This window comes from Arachis stenosperma, chromosome 4 (genome assembly GCF_014773155.1).
Source record: "Arachis stenosperma cultivar V10309 chromosome 4, arast.V10309.gnm1.PFL2, whole genome shotgun sequence".
Taxonomy (NCBI): domain Eukaryota; kingdom Viridiplantae; phylum Streptophyta; class Magnoliopsida; order Fabales; family Fabaceae; genus Arachis; species Arachis stenosperma.
This window is the reverse complement of record NC_080380.1, coordinates 23,633,626-23,652,773: the sequence shown is the minus strand read 5'-3', so window position 1 is coordinate 23,652,773 and position 19,148 is coordinate 23,633,626. Positions and strand designations below refer to the sequence as shown.

Sequence of the window (19,148 nt, the reverse complement as noted above, 5' to 3'; positions counted from 1 at the left end):
ATAATATATTTCAAAATTTTAAAAATTATCATCTAATAATTAAATATTATACCAAAATTTTATCAATATTTAAAAAAATAAAAAAATAGCATAGACAACTAGAAATGGCAAAAAAAACTCAAATCTGCGGAGACTGCGAAAAAAATTTGCGACGGGGAGTAAAATAAGAATCTGCAAAATCCCTAGAATGATGGAGACTTGTCTCCACGAATAAACGGAGAAGGAGACGGGGATTGAGGTACCCGCTACATGGAGATCTGCTAAATTTTCATTAGTGTAAAATTACTAAAATATTCTTTATATATATACACACAAGTTAACGTAAAATTCTAAATTCCTATATGTTAAATTTTAGATTCAAATAAAAAACTTTAAAATTTAGAGACAAAAATAAGATTAGACCTAAATGTAAGAGACTAATTTAATATTTTATCCCACATCTTATTTACAAACAAATTAATAATTTGCATAATATTTAAATTTGCATTAACTAATTATTTAAATTTGTATTATTATAAGTAGAGAGTATTATCATTGAATTATGATCGTCAATCAAGATTTATTATATTATTATATTAAAAATTTTTATATTTTATTTTAATTTATATATGAAAAATTTTAAATTTATGTTATTATACTGAATGTGTTTAAATTATTTTTAATTTAATATATTTTAGTTAAATTATATAAAATTTTAACGTGATTTTATTTTTTTATTTTCATGTATCTGTCTTTTTTTTTTAAAAATAAATAAAAACTCATAACAAAAATAAAACAGAGATGGAAGACAATTTTTTAAACAGAAATGAGAAGGGGAAAGAAGGTTCCCATTTCCTAGATATCCATTGCCATTCCTGCGTAACATTACTACATTAGAATATTAGATTCAGTTCCAAGGTTTACGGTCCCACAGGATGGGGTGCACGTGCAATAATGTAATGAACATCAATAAAAGCTTTTGGAATGTAATTTTGATATATTAATAGTATAAAAAATTTATATAATTAAAAATTATATTTATTTTTTAAATTATTATTTATATGATTAATATCAAAAAATTATTTTTATTAATATATATAAAAAGTTGTTTTACACTAAGATGCATCAATTTTTTTTTAAGAGTTCAAGGCCATTGTTTTAGGTGCAAAGCAAATGGTATTCCCTCAAAACCTGACGCTGTTTTCTGGTGAATACGCAATGACCATAATACCCCAATACCACATATATTCTGCGACCATAGTTTTCTCTCATCCTACCCTCACTTTTCATTTTTGCCTTTTCTATTCTTCAACTTTTAGCTTATTGCTATAACAAAGTTAGTTTTACTTAATGACTGGTTTGATAAAACCTTTAATTTTCAAAAAATAGTTTATTATAATAAATATAATTTAAAATAATTGTATTTTGATAAAATAATTTATAAAATTTAAAATAATTTTAATAGACATAAATAAAATAAAAAATATAAATATCTATTAAGATATAAACTAACTTAAAAAATATTGTTTCTAAATATTTTCAAAAAAAATATTTCTAACTTTTAAACTTATGTCAATGTCATTCTGTAAGAAATTAATATTATTTCTGTCTAAAATTTTTTAAAACAAATTAATTTTCAGACAAACAACGTAGGAAAAATGGAAAATAGATGCAGAGGAAAACAAAATAGTGACGAATCAGGGGGTTGTTGATTCCTCATTTCCTTGTGACATGTACTCTTCTTGGGAGAGAAGCAATTCAGTCACAGCGTCTCTCTCTCTCTCTCTCTCTCTCTCTCTCTGAATGTCCTTTTTTGCATATATAAAAATGGGTTCTCACTTCTCTCACTGTGTTCTCCATGATTGTGTAGCTTGAGCATTTTCCCATTTGGGGCTTTAAAAAAGCATCTCGATTTTACTTGAGCTTCTGGTAAGAACCAAGATTCTTTTCCTGCCTCAATTTTATTGTTCTTCTTCTTGTTATTGTTGTGATTGAACAATTTGAGTTTATTTCTACAAGTGGATTGTAAAAATATAATCTTTTTTGTGAAATGTTTCTGGGTGTTGACCTGCTCAAACTCTAGTGCGTGTGTGCATTTTTATTTTATTTTTAATTTTCTTTTCTGGTAATTTTCTGAAACTCTGATTTGATCTCGTGTCAACTATTTCTCTCAAGTGTTTTGTTTCCGCTTAAATTTCATATTGGAAATTTTCCCAATTTGAATTACTTTGGACTGGATACTCCATTTTTTTTTTGTAGCTGATGAACTTTGGCTTAGCCACATTGTAAACCTTAGTTCATTTTGACTTAAACCCATTAAGATTGCTTTTTTTTTTTTTATATCTTTTCGTTTAAAAGAAGAATGAAAGTATAAGCCTTTGACCTGTGAGGTAGATGGGTTGATTTCAGGTTAAGATTTTGTGTTGATGAATGATTATAGAGATTAAAAAGAATATGCTTCATTATTTGAACTGTTAGTAATTAGTGATTTTTGTTATTTCTTCATCTTGCATTTGTTGATGATTGCAAGATGAATTAACATAAGACTAGCATTATGTATAACATTTTGAGCTACCCATTTTCCAAGATGTATTAACATAATACTAGCATTATGTATAACATTACAACTAAGTCTAAATTGCTGATGTTTGCAAGGAAAATGTGTTATCTGAAAGTGCCTGTTGTGTGTGGCAATGGTATTTAATTATCCAAGTCTAAGGGTATTTTTGGTTGCGGGTAAAAATGGAGCGAAATTCCTATAAAGAAAATGGGCTAGAAAATTTCATGGATGAGTTTCGTGGGTAGATTTTACCTACAAAGCTCATCCATGGAAAATTTCACTCTCCAACCGAACATAGCTTATCCAGTTCCTTTCAATTTGCAATGGTTTTACCATGTTATACTTTTTTTTTTTTTGGTTCTTCTTGCATTCATCCATTCCTTTAATCATGTGTAGTTTCAAAGCCACGTTCGTATCATTCAGTCTAATAATTCTGATATTTATTAGAAAAGTTCTGTCTCTCTATTCTGCGCAATATTATCAATAACTTCATCAATTCAAAGCAACCATTTCCATGCTCCTCTCTTTTACTTGGTCAAAGATTTTACAATGCTCTTCTTTGATTGAAGTTTCATTTCCACTTCAAGTCACTAATATAGTAATATGAAATCACATGTGCAAGCTTCAGTATCAATGTTAAAGGAGCTCAATACTTTATTCCATTAGTTGATTTATTGCTGCTGTTTGTGAAATTCTTCTGATCAGTCTCTTAGTCAGCACACAGGAGCCTACTTCCCGATTCGCGCTACCATGTCACTACTGAATAAACTACGGTGTGTCACCATAGATGTTACGGGTACCTTAATGGCTTACAAGGGAGAGCTTGGTGACTACTATTGCATGGCAGCCAAGGCAGTTGGCTATCCATGCCCGGATTACAAACGTGTGCACGAGGGCTTTAAGCTTGCCTATAAGGACATGGCAAAGAAGTATCCATGTTTCGGTTATGCAGCCAAAATTCCAAACATTGTGTGGTGGAAAACTTGCGTGCGAGATTCTTTTGTGAGGGTAAGAGTAAGATATCTTTGGAAGTCAGTATTGTTGTATACTTGTACTAATTTATCAAAATAACATGAGAAATGTAGCAAATTTAGTTTTGAACCATCAAATGTGTTGAACCCACTTTGATTGATGTGTTATGCTGCATTATAAGATATTGATATTGATATCAAGTAATGAATTATAGCTTTATGATAATCACGTGTGAAAAGAATTTCTTGAATTTCATGGAGATAGTTGTTTTCCCTGGCAGGCTGGATATGAATATGATGAGGAGACATTTGAGAAAATTTTCAGACGCATATATGCGGCCTTCGGTTCTTCGGCCCCATACACCGTCTTCCCTGACTCCCAACCATTTCTTAGATGGCTTCGAGGAAAAGGCATAACCGTCGGCATTGTCAGCAACGCAGAGTATCGATATCAAGATGTGATTCTTCCAGCTCTGGGTATAAACCAGGTAAACTATCCTACAATTTTTGAAGGTTTGTTTGTTAGATTTTTACACACAACTCTAGAAGATTAGTTCACACCGTTGCGCTTCAATTTTGTAATCATAATTTATCATTTTTATCTCCTGATCCAAGCAAACCACACTCCCAGCAGAAAATTTTGTTGAACCAGTGTTTCTTGAGCTTTAAGACTTTACTAACCACTACAAGTATCCATTGCTTTTTGATACACTTGCAATGCGATTATATTGAATTTTGCTTCTACAATTCCGATTGATTGTCTAAATGATGGTGCAGAATTCCGAGTGGGACTTCGGTGTGTTTTCCGGTCTGGAAGGCGTGGAGAAGCCGAACCCAAAAATCTATGAGATTGCACTGGAGAGGGCTGGAAACATTGCACCTCAAGAAGCTTTACATATTGGTGACAGCATCCGCAAAGACTATGAGCCGGCCAAGAGCATAGGGATGCATGCCCTGTTGTTGGATAGATTTAAGACACCGGATGCCGTGGAGTGGAGGAAAGCCGGTGCAGTTGTCCTCCCTGATTTGGTGGCCACACAGGAATGGCTATCGTCGGAGAAGTCGGCTTGCTAGAGAGTAGAGGAGTCTCTGACTTTGTTAAAGTGAACCATTTGTGTTTCATTTTTCCCCCTCTGATTGGGTGTCATATTTGCTTCATTGCTTGTGCAGCTGCATGTTGCACTAGAGAACCATACCTGAGGACCTGATACTGATGGCAAAGAGCTATGTTTTTATGTAGCTTGGTTATAACTTAAAAAAAAAATTAGAAATTTGTTCAAATTTTCTGTCTCTTCCTTTGTTTCTTGTTTTGCTTTGTCATCATCTTTTTCTTTTTTCTTTGTGTTGAGTCGCAAGGTGGAATCAAATTCAAAGTTTATTATCTCATGAAAGTAAACTGATGAATAAAAACTGAAAAATACAACTAAGATTGAAGCCTTATGCAGCATTGATAATTCAGCAAAACACATTTGATTCAAGTCTTCTAGGCTGGGTTTGTTTAGTTGCAGGCATGGAACATTGAGACGGACGGATCTATGAACAAGACACACAAAATTATGTTTAACAAACAAATGAGACACACAAAATTATGTTTAACAAATAAGCCATGACACAAAATTATGTTTAACAAATGAGACACAAAATTAGAGACAAAATTAGAGCCATGAATAAGAGACATCATGTCGGAGACACTAATAAAGAAATATATAAGGAACACATCTTATTTTTTTATTTTTTCTTTTATTATAATTTATACCTATTAATTTTTTATAAATATATTTTTAATTATTATATTTTTTTTCTAAATTTTTTTGTATGAAAAAATTAAAGTAAATTAAATTTTTATAATTCAGTTTTTTATATTTAATTTATTACTAAATAAAATATAAAAATGCTAACTTTTATATATCTGTTTTTATCTTTTGTTCTTAAAATTAAACAGTCTTCTATCTCCTCTCACATAAAGCCTCGGCTATTATTCAAATCTTTTTCTTTAGTTAGTCATATATTTTTCTTTAGCTTTTTATTCGGACATTAGTCTTATTCAAAGATTTTACATCAAACTAGTATTTTTACTCGTAATACTATTACAGAAATATAAATTTTTTAAAATGATGTAGGTCTGGTATTATAGATTATGACATGAAAAATGTATAGCATTAAACTATTTTTATAAAATGATCATAAGGGACAAAAATTTTCGTCGGCTAAAAAGACTAGAGTCATAAACAAAATTAAATAATAAAATTTAGTTATTATTTTCAAACGAAAAAGTTTAATTTTTTTACTTAATTTTAACATTTGATATCTAAAATTTAAAAGAATTTAACATGTATATTTTTATATTTGATTAGGTATTAAATTTGTTGCCCAAATAGAAATAATTAATCTTTATACTTGTTATTTAAAAATAATATTTTTTCTATATATATATCAAAATATAATTAGATATTAACATAAAAAAATTTATATTGATAGTTATAAAATTAACTCATTTTTTTTAAAATAATTAAATCTTAATTCTAACTTTTAATCACAGTATTAATACTTTTTTTAAATTATATGTAATAAATATTTAAAAGAAAAGAAGTGAAAATATATATTAAAAAGATAAGCAGTAAAAATTTAAAATTAAATAAAAAATATGTATATAATAATATTTTTTATTTAAATTATATTATGTTGTTAATTTTATTTTTTGTAAAATATAAAGGTAAAGAAAAATAAAGAATGAGAGAAAAGAGAGAGAAAGATAAAGAAGAAGAATGAGAGAGGAAATTTGTTAATTTTGGAAGTTAAAAAATTTTTTTATTTTAATTATAATAAAAATATCTAGCGACACAATTTGATTATTAATATAAAATATGAATTATAAATTATATATAGAGTGGGAAGGATAGAGAGAAATAGAAATAAAGAGAGAGGTAGATAAGAAAATATAAGAAGGATGTTTACTAATTTTAGAGAAAAATATTTTTTCTAAATTTTAATAAGAGAGTGTCATGTGATACATTTTAGTCATTAAATTAGTTAGTAATATATAAATATAATATATAATATACCTATATTTCAATTTTAGTATTTTAATTTTAATTTAATTTAAATACAGTTAGAGAATGTTATGTTGTATATTTTGATTGTCAAATTCATAATTAGTCATTGATAATGATATATAAGAGAGATAGAGTGAGTGAGGAATGAGAGAGATAGAGAAAGAAAGAGAGAAGATGGGAGAGTTTTTTAATTTTGGAAGAAAAGATTTGATTTCAATTGTAATGAGGGAGTAACATATGGTACATTTTGGCCTTAAAATTAGTAATATATAATAGAGTATATAATAGATAGATTTGTCAAATTACTAATATAAAATATGAATTATAAATTATATATAGAGTGGGAAGGATAGAGAGAAATAGAAAAAAAGAGAGAGGTAGATAAGAAAATATAAGAAGGATGTTTACTAATTTTAGAGGAAAATATTTTCTCTAAATTTTAATAAGAGAGTGTCATGTGACACATTTTAGTTATTAAATTAGTTAGTAATATATAAATATAATATATAATATAGCTATATTTTAATTTTAGTATTTTAATTTTAATTTTAGTTTAATTTAAATACAATTAGAGAATGTTATGTTGTATATTTTGATTGTCAAATTCATAATTAATCATTGATAATGATATATAAGAGAGATAGAGTGATTGAAAGAATGAGAGAGATATGGAAAAGAAGAGAGAAAAGGAGAGAGTTATTTAATTTTGAAAAAAAAGATTTGATTTCAATTATAATAAGAGAATAACATGTGGCACATTTTATTCTTAAAATTAGTAATATATAATAGACAACAACATTAATTAAGTTCTCACATTTGTATTTTAATTTTGGGATAGTTTTTGGCATTTTTTTTTTGTTTTCCACTCTTAGTATATTTAACAAGGCCCAGCATTGAGGTCTAAGAATCACCTATGAGTCTATGACCCACTTCATATAATCCACAACATGGTTTGCATTCATTCTTTTTTTTTTTTTTATGTGTGAATGTATAAGAACAAATGTGGCCTATGGTGTATTAGCCCTTATTATTTCCAAATTGTAGATTTTGTTTTTATAATCCTAATTTGTCAATCATGAGACCTAGCACAAGTGATAATTATTTTCAAGAAGAATTCTGTTAGGAAGCCAATGGAATAAGTATACAATATGTACAATAGACTGATTCTTTGGTCTAATAAGAAGAAGTAACCATTCGCTATCGTACAAGTTCAAACATTGAGGGTAAAATACTACTAATTTATCAAACACAATACACTCATATTATCCAGAATAACCATCCGGATATCAGGGATAATAAACATCTGATATCCTACTGAATCGAACATCCAATTTTAAATACTTAAAACTGTTCACACAAATATACTTTTATTATTCTAAAATAAGTATATGTGAACAGCTTTAAATAAACATCTGATACTTTAATTTTAATTTGAAATTAATCCCATTATATGCATTGTATGGAACATGTATTGGTTTCCTATACTTCCTTTTTAAAAATATATTAAAAATAATCAAAAAATAACCATAAGATTGGCCGATAAAAAAGAAATGAAAAGAATGTTATTAGTTTTGCAATCTCCTCTGTAACTACCTCTTATTGTCTATTTAATAGACGCGTGCCAGAATTGCATCATGCAAGAGTTGATGGTATCCTATTAAAAATTAATATATATATATATATATATATATATATATACACACACGGTTAACTCTCAATTTAGTATTTGAAAGATTCATTCATTGACAAAAAATCTTTAAAATATGTTATCAATAAACAGTCCTTTAATGATTTGAAAATATGATAACAAAAAATAATAAATATTATATTTTTTGTAAGTAAAAAAAGTGCAAACGGCTTATTAATAATAATCGAAAAATAACAATAAGAATGACAAATAAAAAGAAAAAGTAAATATCCAAAATGGGACTTGAATTTTAAATCTTTACCAAATTTAGTCTTCCACTATGACCAATTAAATCTCTAAAATTTCAAAATGTATATTTTCGTTAGTCCCTCAAAGAAGTTCCGTTTAAACGCCAATGATGTGGAACGTGAAATGCTAGGTGGGCATTCCAACTGTATGCTGATGTGTATGAATGTTGAATGTGATTTAAATTGATATCCAAAATTGCTTAATAATATCCAAATTAGTCCATCTTTCAGTATAAAACCCTAAATTCCAAATTCTTATCTTCTCTTATTCGATTTCTCTATGATTTTTCAGTTTATCTTATTTTCTCGTCTGTGTGAGTGATGATGGGAGATGAGAAGAGAAGCCAAAGTAGCTCAAGTAGGAAAATTTTGCAGAAAGACCTTATAGCAGCAATGAAATGCGCAATATGGGAGGTAAGAACGCCATTTTCTGTGATTGCGGATCTCGAACGATGATGAAGTACTCAACGACGGCAGAGAATTCTGGTAGACTATTTTATGGTTATCCAAACTATAAGGTAAAGTTATGACTTTGAAGAAAATGTTAAGATGGTTCCACTTTGAGGTTGGATTCACCTGCGTTTGTTACTTTACAGTATGGATGTCATTGTAATTTTTTTTTTGCTGGACTGATGGATGTGAAGAACCAATTTGTGCAATACCTATTTTGCAAAAAATTTTGCATAAGTTCAATTGGAGATAACAAGTTTGGAGAGTGATGTTAAGACCTTGAAGATGGTGAAAATGGTCTTGTTAGCTTTTGCAGTTGCTTTTGGTGTGTATTTAGGTTTTAGCTTGTTATGTTTTATAATCAATAAATGATGATTATATTATGAAATTTTAAATTTTTTAAGTGCTATGTAATATCTTGATGAAAATGCAATGAAATAAAATGCTAATTTTGCATGAGTTCAACTCTTGAATGCTGCATTTGTTTTTCTAAAATTATGATCAATTAAACAAAAAAGAGATAAATCAAAACATACAAAAAAGCTAAACATCAATTTAAATTAACATAATATTTACAGCTGCATGAAATAAGTATTGTTTGTGCTAAAGCACATAGTGCATAACATACTATCATAACCCAAAACATCATAGGTCATAACAATAGCAAAGACCATACATATAGGTTTTAAAAGTTACACTACAAAAAATATAACATTATTTAACCATAGCATTCAATCACAACAGCATCAACTCAAAAGATAACTACACATTGTTCTACCTAGACTATTACAAGTTATAAAACAAAACTATATCATGAAGGTTTTTTTTCTCAATGGTTGAATTCTGAAGTTGGAACAAACTTTATGAAGGAAGTCAATTTTGCAGAGGTTGTTGCACTAACTCTCTAAATAGTCTCTTAAAATCTCAATTGGATGTAGAGCAGCAATGGTAGCAATAGTAAATGCAGTTATTCTCTTGATAGAAAATTTATTGTGCCTTTCACTTTTAGTCCTCAAAAGTCCTTTCTTGATATTTTTTGTAGTCTTTATAATCTGTGATAGCAATAACATCCATAATGCTAAAACAACAACAACAACATAAATAGGAATGTTAATGATAACAATTACTTGAGTTGCAGGATCTTATTCAGCTCCTTGACCCCTTTCAACAGTAGCTTCTACTTGAATTTTAGTTTGTCCCTTTTTAGCACCAGTCACACTTCCTGCATCAACAACTCCACCTTCTTGAACTTCAACTTCAATTTTACCTTCACCACTAGCATCACCCTCATTTGCAGCATCTTTAACATCTTTTGTAGCAACTATTAGCTCATCAGCCTTTTGTTTTTTTGCTATTTCACAACCCTTAAACTCTAACATTTATGCCACTAACAACAACATCATTTCATTTACACATGCAACGCCAGCATTCTAAACTATACATTTACACATAAGTACTAAGAACTCTCAACAAAATACAAAAATGGAAGAGAAGCATCAACATGAACCTTTACATTTCGCTGTCGACAGTGTGCGAAGGCAATGCTTTGTTGACAAGTCCTTCACTGACCGAAGAGAGTATATTCCAAGGATGATCGCCGGCGAAAAAATGTGAGTGGGAGATATCAGAAAACGAACGGACAAAAGAGAAAAGAACGTTTCTTTGAGATTTTGTTGGAAACATTAATAAAGGGGACCAGTGCAAATAATTTATTCGAAGAGGAGAAGATGTTGAAATAATGTCGTTTTCACATGCTTAGGGCATCTCTCTCTCAACGATGTCGTTTCATCCAATGCCCACATAAAACTTCACGTTCCACATCATCGACGCTTAGACAACACTTCTCTAAGGGACTAATAGAGATGCACATTTTGGAGTTTCAAAGATTTAGTTGGTCATTTATGAAAGTGAAAGACTAAATTGAATAGCGATTTAAAATTCAGGGACCATTTTAGATATTTACTCTAAAAAGAAATGAAAAAATTGTTATTAGTTTCACAATCTCCTCTACAGTACAACTACCTCTTATCGTGTATTTAATAGACGCTTGCCAGCATTGCATCATGTAAGACTTGGTGGTATCCCATAAGAAATCATGGATTAACTACTAATTCGATATCTGAAAGATTCAGCCACAGACAAAAAAATTTCTGAAATATGTTATCGAAAAACAACTCCTAAATGATTTGAAAATATGACAAAAAGACCAATAAATATTATATTTTTGGTAAGTAACAAAAAACTTTCATATTTAGCAAACGACTTATCCATTAGATCTAAACTGTTGTAGCAATATTTGAATAAATATTTAGAATGTGTACAAAAAATTCAGAGCAAAATTTGATCTTTTTAGACTTTTTCTTTTTATTTTTCAAAACAATATGGTAATTTACAAATTTTTTTAAATTCATCTAACAAAAAATTACTAAATTTTAAGGATGAAAAGATCTTATTTTTATAATAATGATTGCAAAAGTTTATATCAAAATTTTATCTCTTAAGTCATTTTTTAGAATATACATTTAATATTTTTTTGTGGTATTTTTAAATCTTTCGAGGATTTATTTGTTGTTAGCATTTTTTGGAGTTCATTTTGTCAGCAATGCAAACTTTCGAATATCATTTTGATAGTTTACTTTATTTATATATATATTCCAAATAAAAAATATTGTTTGTATATGCTTAATTAGTATGTTTATTAACTAAGGTGAGATTAATTTAGGGGCATGTGAGTGAGTAGAAGAAACTGATTCTTTATTGAATGGGGATGATTTAATATTTATTTTAGATATAAAAATTGAATTTAATTTTAATGTATTATTAATATAAAGTAGTATTATATGTGATGTATTATTTTAAGAGTATTTTTAGAAAGAAATATTATTAAAATTTTAGTCTCTGTCCTTATAAATTTTAGTTTTATGTGTTTTTATTTTTTGAAAATACTGAAAAGATTAAAATATTGTGTCCCGAGGCTGAAATTTTAGTTTCAATCTTTGATCACTAAACAAAATACTTAATCTTAGTCTTTCAGACTCAGTAAAAAAAAAAAAACAAACATACCCTTACATTACAAAAAAAACCTATATGTTATATTGACTACATAAACAGTCATATAAAGGAATGAATGTGATTGAACGATGGTAAAAAAAATTTACACTATAAGTGTATTGAAATTAAACTTATAAAATAATCAAAATTTTGGTTCATCTATTCTATCTATCGAAATGTGTAAAAAAAATCTAATTATTATATTTGGCACCGTAAATACTAGGATAACCTTTTAAGGTATAAGACTAAGGTTTATTTTGGTAAAATTTTTAATTTTTAAAGATAGTTTATAAAAGTTAATTTTTAAAAGATATTTTTAAAAAAAATTGTAGTATTTATATTTAATAATTCAAATTAAAAATTGTTTTTAATAAGCACAAGTAACAATAATTGTGTTTGACGAAATAATTTTTAAAATTTAAAATATTATAATAGATATAAATATAAAAGTTGAATTTGAAAATTAATTAATGTATGCGGTTATATTAGACTTTTTAATTTTAATAAGTACAGGTTAATTTTAAAAAGTTCCACTTTAGATACTTTTAAAAACACTCCTATATTTTAAAGAATAAAACTCTATATCCAAATCATTTAACTAACCAATTCCAATCAAGTCATTTACACTCACGCGTGCACGTTCTTCTTCGTTATTTTTCTCTTTTGTTATCGTCATCATCAACACCACCTCTTCCTCCGTTTTTTTTTCATTCAAATTTCTTCTCCTCCTTCATTTTTCTCCTTCTCTTCTATCATCTTCATCATCAGGATCATCATCGTTATAGTCATCGTCGTCGTCTTCTTATACGTAGCATCATTATTGTTATTGTTATCGTAGACTTTTTTCCATATTGATGACGTTGCCTGATCCAAAATTAATTTGGATGTGTTTTTGTTGATGATTCAATCATTTTTATTTGTTATTTTCAAACTGAGTTTGTGTATTGTAATTATTAAGTAATTCCAGTGTATTTCTGAGTTAATTGAGGTGCATTTGGTCTCATTCACTTAGATTTAGTGTATTTTAGTGTAATTGTGAAAATTTGTGCTTTTGTAGCAAAATTTCAATGTTAAAGCTAAGACATTTATGTGTTATGTGTTGTTTTCAAACTGAGTTTAAGTGTCGCAATCATTAAGTAATTTCGGTGTATTTCTGAGTTAACTGAGATGCATTTGGTCTCGTTCACTTGGATTTGGTGTAATTCGGTGTAATTGTGAAAATTTGTGCTTTTATAGCAAAATTTCGTTGTAAAAACTAAGACATTTATGTGTTATATGTTATTTTCAAACTGAATTTATGTGTCGCAATCATTAAATAATTTCTATGCATTTTTTAGTTAATTGAGGTGCATTTGTTCTCGTTCACTTGGATTTGGTATATTTGGTGTAATTGTGAAAATGTGTGCTTTTGTAGCAACATTTTAGTGTAAAAATTAAGAAATTTATGTGTTATTATTAAGAAATTTATGTGTTATTATTAAGAAATTTCGGTATATTTTTATTCTGATAAGTTATGCATAATTCAAAACTCTTCTTCTTCCTCCTTCTCATCTTCTACTACTTCTTCTTCTTTTTCATCATCATCATTTTTTTTTCTTATTCATCTTTCCTTTTTGTTTTACCTTCTCAAGTTTCTTCTGGTTTTACTCTCTTAATAAGAATAAAAACAAAAAATCAAACAAAAAAGAAGAAACACAACAATGATACAAAATTACTAGAAAGAGAATGAACCTACATTCATTCAACTAAAAGAAAAAAAAATAAGAAAAAAAAGAAGAAGAAAAATGCAACATTAAAAAAGACATTTTTGTACTTTTGAAGTAAAATTTTGGTGTAAAAACTAAGAATTTATGTGTTATTATTAAGAAATTTCGGTATATTTTTATTCCGATAAATTTTACATAATTCAAAACTCTTTCTCTTTCTTTTCCTCATCTTCTACTGCTTCATTTAAAATTCTTAAAAATACTAATAAAATAATCAGAACTAAATCAAATCTTTTAACAAATCCTAACAACAAAACAAATTAAAATAGAGACTATATAAATCCAAAAATAATTGTTAAATTTGTGTCTTTTATTAGACTTGAAAAATACTGATATTTTGTTGTCTTGACTTAGTCTAATAAATTTTGAGTTGCTGTCATTTTAGAACCATTATTTTTTTAGACGAATTTTTTATCTCTTTGGTATCTAAAACTGACATGGTATAATTTTTCTATTATTTAGATATTTAAACATAACAAAATTATCATTCTACTCCTTAATTCTAAAATATCAAAAATATCCTCTTGAATACACATATCACAGTTGTCCCAGCTCCACACCGTGCAATCATTCCTGATGAGTATGTAAAACTAAAAAGCTTCTCATAAAGCTAATTAAATGTGATGTGAACTTTAATTATTTTTATTCATTTATTGTTGAATTAATCATTAAGGTGTGCCTCCCATTGTTGTTGTTGTAATGGTATTTTGGGAGAATTGAAGGTGAGGCAATGCTTGGAGTGAGGGGTTTTCATTTGGGCGGAATAATGGTTTGGTTTAGGAGAAGGGGTTGGAGCTATTGATGAAAAAAAAGAAGAGACAGAATGAAACCTTTTCGCATGGTGTGAGAGAGAAATGTAGCATGTCTGCATGGTGCGAGAAATAGAATATTAATCAGTTCTCAAATTTATATTTGTATTGGAAGCATCTTACATAGTACGAGAGTAAGATGTTAGTAGATTGCAATATGTGAAAAGTTACGTATTCCACATATGTGCATAGTGTATAATATTTTTATTATCCATGTTCGAGCGATACAGCATTCAAAGTTTCATTTTAAAAAAAGTAAATTATAATTTTTATCCAAAAAATAAAAAATACTGACATATTTATTCATAAACCGCACACTCTCTCATTGGGGTCAGTTGCGACTCAACAATACCAGTACCATCATCACCAGCATAATCATCTAACGCAAGCTCAGTTTCTAGATCTAAGAATGCTGCGAGTAGTGAGCGATCCGTTGGGATGGGTAAATTGTCACTACCATTAACTTCATCATCCTCGCCATCTTCCATCATCTTCAAGCTTAACTGTCTGGCCTCGGAATTCAACACCCTAACGGAATCCATAGAGCGTGTGAAGAGGCTTCTGCATTACATATCTTTATTCCACCATTCGACGATTCAGATCGGGTTCCAGAGAATCGAATTCAGATCTACACACACTCAAAAGCTGCGACTTTTTTAAGGGTTGATCGAAAAATGGTGTCTGGGAACGACCCAGTTGAGTCCTTCTTCAATTCCATTCAGGTTGTGAAGGAATCGCTATCTCCTTTGGAAGTGGGTATTCGAAAAGCTGCAAAGGATCTTGAGCACTGCTTCCTGTCAGGACATAAGAATAAGGGCACAAAAGGTGTTTGTTTGATTGCCCAGGTGAAGCAAGATGGTGAATTTCATATCTGCAATGTGAAGAAGAAGAGAGGGTTGTCAATGAAAGTTCCCTTGAAGATTTTCTTGGGTATTTTCTCACAGAACTCAGTGAGTGGTAATGGGAATGTGAATGTGAATGGTGATGAGGTGGATAAGAAGGGTGATGGGTCTTCTTCTTGCACCAATTACTTGAAGTTTGCAGTAACTTGGTCTTTGCTGGTTAATATTTTCTTTCAAGCACTCCTAGTTCCTTTCAAAGCTGGTAAGGAAGGAGGCGACAGGGTTGGAGTTTCGGAAGAGGTGGAAGGTAAAGGGGAAGCGGAACCTGCGGTTGAGATCGGAGAGGAAGAGATGGAGGGAGGAAAAAAGGTGGTGATAGCGGTGGTGGTGATGGTAATAGCAACAATGATAGTGGTAATTGGGGAGAAAAGTGGTGGCAGAATTTGAAATTTGAATAGCTAAGAACATTGAGAGAGAGAGAGAGGGGGGAGAGAAGAGACTATGGTAGTAGTGGTGAAAAAAAAAGGATAGTTTAGGAATTTTATTTAATGTTTTTTAATTTAGATAATTTTACTTGTAAAAATCATTTTGTATAGGTACAAATAATAATTTTTGTTTTCTATGAATAAATACATCAATATTTTTAACTTTTATGAATAGAAATAGTAGTTTACTTTTTTAAAATAATTTTATTTTAAAAAACACAAACATATTTTTAAAAATTTTTATCAAAACAAGTGAGCAACCGAGCAAGCATATTAATGCTCAAGTTGGGATACTTATTGTTTATGGTATGGAAATGGAAATTCCAGCTATCTGATCTCTTTGGAAAAATTGTGTGGCTGTCGCATCATATTCAATTATTCATATCCTAATAACATATAGTCCACAGTGATTATTACAATTTTAATTCGATATAAATGAATGGAGACCAGCTTTGTGTACTACATTCACAACCATAAAGTCAAGAAGCAAGTAGACTTTAGAGGCAATCAATGTCAATCATGTATGTCTATTTGTATTCTACGGATGATTTGAAGATTCTCTGATCTTAGGAAGCAATATTCAAATCATGGAAGTGTGATTTATTTGCCAAGTAAGCCCAACAACATTGTACGAACGACATCACACTAGAGTGTCAAATGAATCACTCCTCTGACCAAAAAAAAAAAAAAAAAAAAAAAAATCACTCCGATTCATTTAAGTTCAGTCCGTTTAAATTTATTTTATTTATATAATATAATTTTTTAATTTAAATCATTTATAGCTAATTTAATAAGTTAAATAAAGTGATTTATTATTTTATTTTAATTTTTAAAAAATATTTTAACAAAAAATATTATTTTTAGATTAAAACTTTAAATAAACAATATTTTTTCAGTTAATGAATTGAATTTTTGGATCAATTCTAAAAAAAAAAGTAAAAAAATCTAATCGTCCGTTAATCCTATGAATTAGTCTACGTTTAATTTAAAATTTAAATAGATTTAATTTTAGATACAAAGCTTACTCATTTAAATAAATAAATAGATTGAGTCGAATGATTGTAAATTTATGTGGTTCAGGCGTCAATTGTATAGGGTTTAGGATGTTAATAACTTTTGTCAAAAATAATTAGAAATTAGTTTATTTTATCTGTTTAATATTTTTCTATTGATACTCCATCTTACTGTGTTGAACTTTTTATTTAAAAAAAATAATAAATTCAACCGATAAATTTAGTCTATTTTATTAACCCTAAATGATACTTTTAAGATAAGACTTTTTTTTTTTTTTAGTAAAAAAATTGAGACAACTGGTAAGATATTGTTATTGTCCTACTAGGATTTAGTATGGTTCCAATTATTCCTCTCTGTTAGTAATTGGTTTTTGTTTTTCTAACTTTCTATATCATCCATGTTCAGAAAATTTCGCACAACTCCAAATTTCCAATATTTAAACCGGTCTGCTCTACTTTTCCTTTTATGCTGATGATGATAATAAAATTACATACATATCTCTTTTTAAAAAGGAATAGCCAAGAATTCTGTATTTTATTTTCAAAAATTAATACGGTCACATGTCAATTCAGAACAATAATTATCATAAATCATAAACAATTTTTTCTGCGCTGATATTGTTGAAAAATGAAAAGTATGGCCTTGTGGGCATGCATCTTTTTTTTTCTGGTGACTTTGTGGGCATGCATCTAGTTAGATAAGGTTGCACTTCTTTGGTTTAACAAATAATATGAATAGATTGAAAAATAACTATACGAAATATATATTAAAATTAATTATTAATATAAAATATATATTAAAATATAAAATATATACTAAAAATAAATTAAAATTAATTATTAATATAAAATATATATTAAAATATAAAATATATACTAAAAATAAAATAAAATAAATTATATATAATTATATATACAATATTTGTAGTTAAATTTAATATATATAATTGATTTTAATATATACTTAATATTTTATTGAGAAATCATTTGCATGACAGTATTTTCGTTTTTTATTTAATTTATTAAAGAATTAAAATATGTTGTGATTCAAGTCAATTTAAAAACAATTATGATATACATAATTAAAAAATTAATTATTATTCAATTATTACATATGAAGATATATTTAATATTTAAAAAAATTAATTATATTTTTATAAAAAAATCATTATTTTGTTGTAAAATGTGTGATTATTTGTAATAAAACTGAAATAATACATAAAAAGTACGTAAAGATAATAAAATTGTGAAAGAATAAAAAAAATAAAAAATTTTATTGATTGTTGATTGATTGAATTATAAACTATATATATATATATATATATATATATATATATATATATATAGCATTGACCTATAAAAGATAAAAGTAAATAAAGATAGAATAAGGATAAGTAAAAATAAAATAAAAATAAGATGATAATAAAAATTAAAATTATAACTAAATTTTTGTATTCTGTTGGGTTAAATTTGTGGACGGTGAAACTTTTTTATTTTTGTCATAGACTAAAATAAAAGAGTGGTTTAATAATTTGAATTACTATATGCTTTATTAGAAAAACAAAAAAAATTATATATAAATTGATTAAATTCAAACAAATTTGTGGCTGATTTTGTTATTAGCATATTCCTACCGAAGATATTTGTTATTAAATTTGTGACTAATAACAATGTCCTTTTTAAGAACTTGGGTTGACTTGACGCTCTAAATGTTAACTTGGCTTGGCAATTGGCAATTTGCATTTCACTTGCCTATCCATATATTAACATCATATTCTATGGATCAGAAAAGCTAATAGATCAGCATCTTTTTACTAATTTTATCTGGTATAATATTTTTTAATTTTTATACTAAAGTGATAAATGATGTATTTAAACTTTTTTTTAACATAAGTATAAAAATAAAAAATATTATTATTAGTCAAGTACTCATTAATTATGTAGCACTGCTCTTTATGAATTTTAACAACTCTTACAACTGGAATTTTTATGGTGTTTTAACTCTAGCCGTCGAAATTCGCCTTTCACGAGGTAGAAAGTCTGCCAAAATCAAATCCAAAACATGATTCTTAAAAGAAGAAGTATAGGAAGTGAATAGAGTAACCATCCAGATACCAGGAATAATAAATATCTAATGTCTTACGAAATCAAACATTTCTATATTTCATTGTACACATTGTATAAATATTCCATTGACTCCCTAGCAGGATTATGAAAGATTGTCACTGTACACT

General features: G+C 27.8%; 1 protein-coding gene across 5 annotated transcripts; it reads left to right on the top strand.

Annotated features, from left to right (window-relative positions):
* The first annotated feature begins 1,629 nt into the window (after positions 1 to 1,629).
* Positions 1,630 to 4,791, top strand: LOC130973314 (uncharacterized). 5 transcript variants are annotated; one of them, XM_057897788.1, is made up of 5 exons: positions 1,642 to 1,748; positions 1,850 to 1,908; positions 3,253 to 3,547; positions 3,792 to 3,998; positions 4,288 to 4,791. In XM_057897788.1, exons 3-5 carry the CDS (start codon positions 3,290 to 3,292, stop codon positions 4,582 to 4,584), a joined length of 762 nt encoding a protein of 253 aa, XP_057753771.1. In that variant the 5' UTR covers positions 1,642 to 1,748; positions 1,850 to 1,908; positions 3,253 to 3,289; the 3' UTR covers positions 4,585 to 4,791. The 5 variants fall into 5 exon arrangements, with proteins under 5 accessions (XP_057753772.1, XP_057753770.1, XP_057753769.1 ...); XM_057897790.1 differs by having other exon boundaries at positions 1,696 to 1,748; positions 3,264 to 3,547; XM_057897789.1 differs by having other exon boundaries at positions 1,630 to 1,908; positions 3,264 to 3,547.
* Positions 4,792 to 19,148: the final 14,357 nt, after the last annotated feature.

Coding starts and splice junctions, on each gene's coding strand:
- LOC130973314 (XM_057897789.1), top strand. CDS start 3,290: ATGTCACTACTGAATAAACTACGGTGTGTCACCATAGATGTTACGGGT. Junction 3,548..3,791: donor TGCGAGATTCTTTTGTGAGG/GTAAGAGTAAGA, acceptor TTTCCCTGGCAG/GCTGGATATGAATATGATGA. Junction 3,999..4,287: donor CAGCTCTGGGTATAAACCAG/GTAAACTATCCT, acceptor ATGATGGTGCAG/AATTCCGAGTGGGACTTCGG.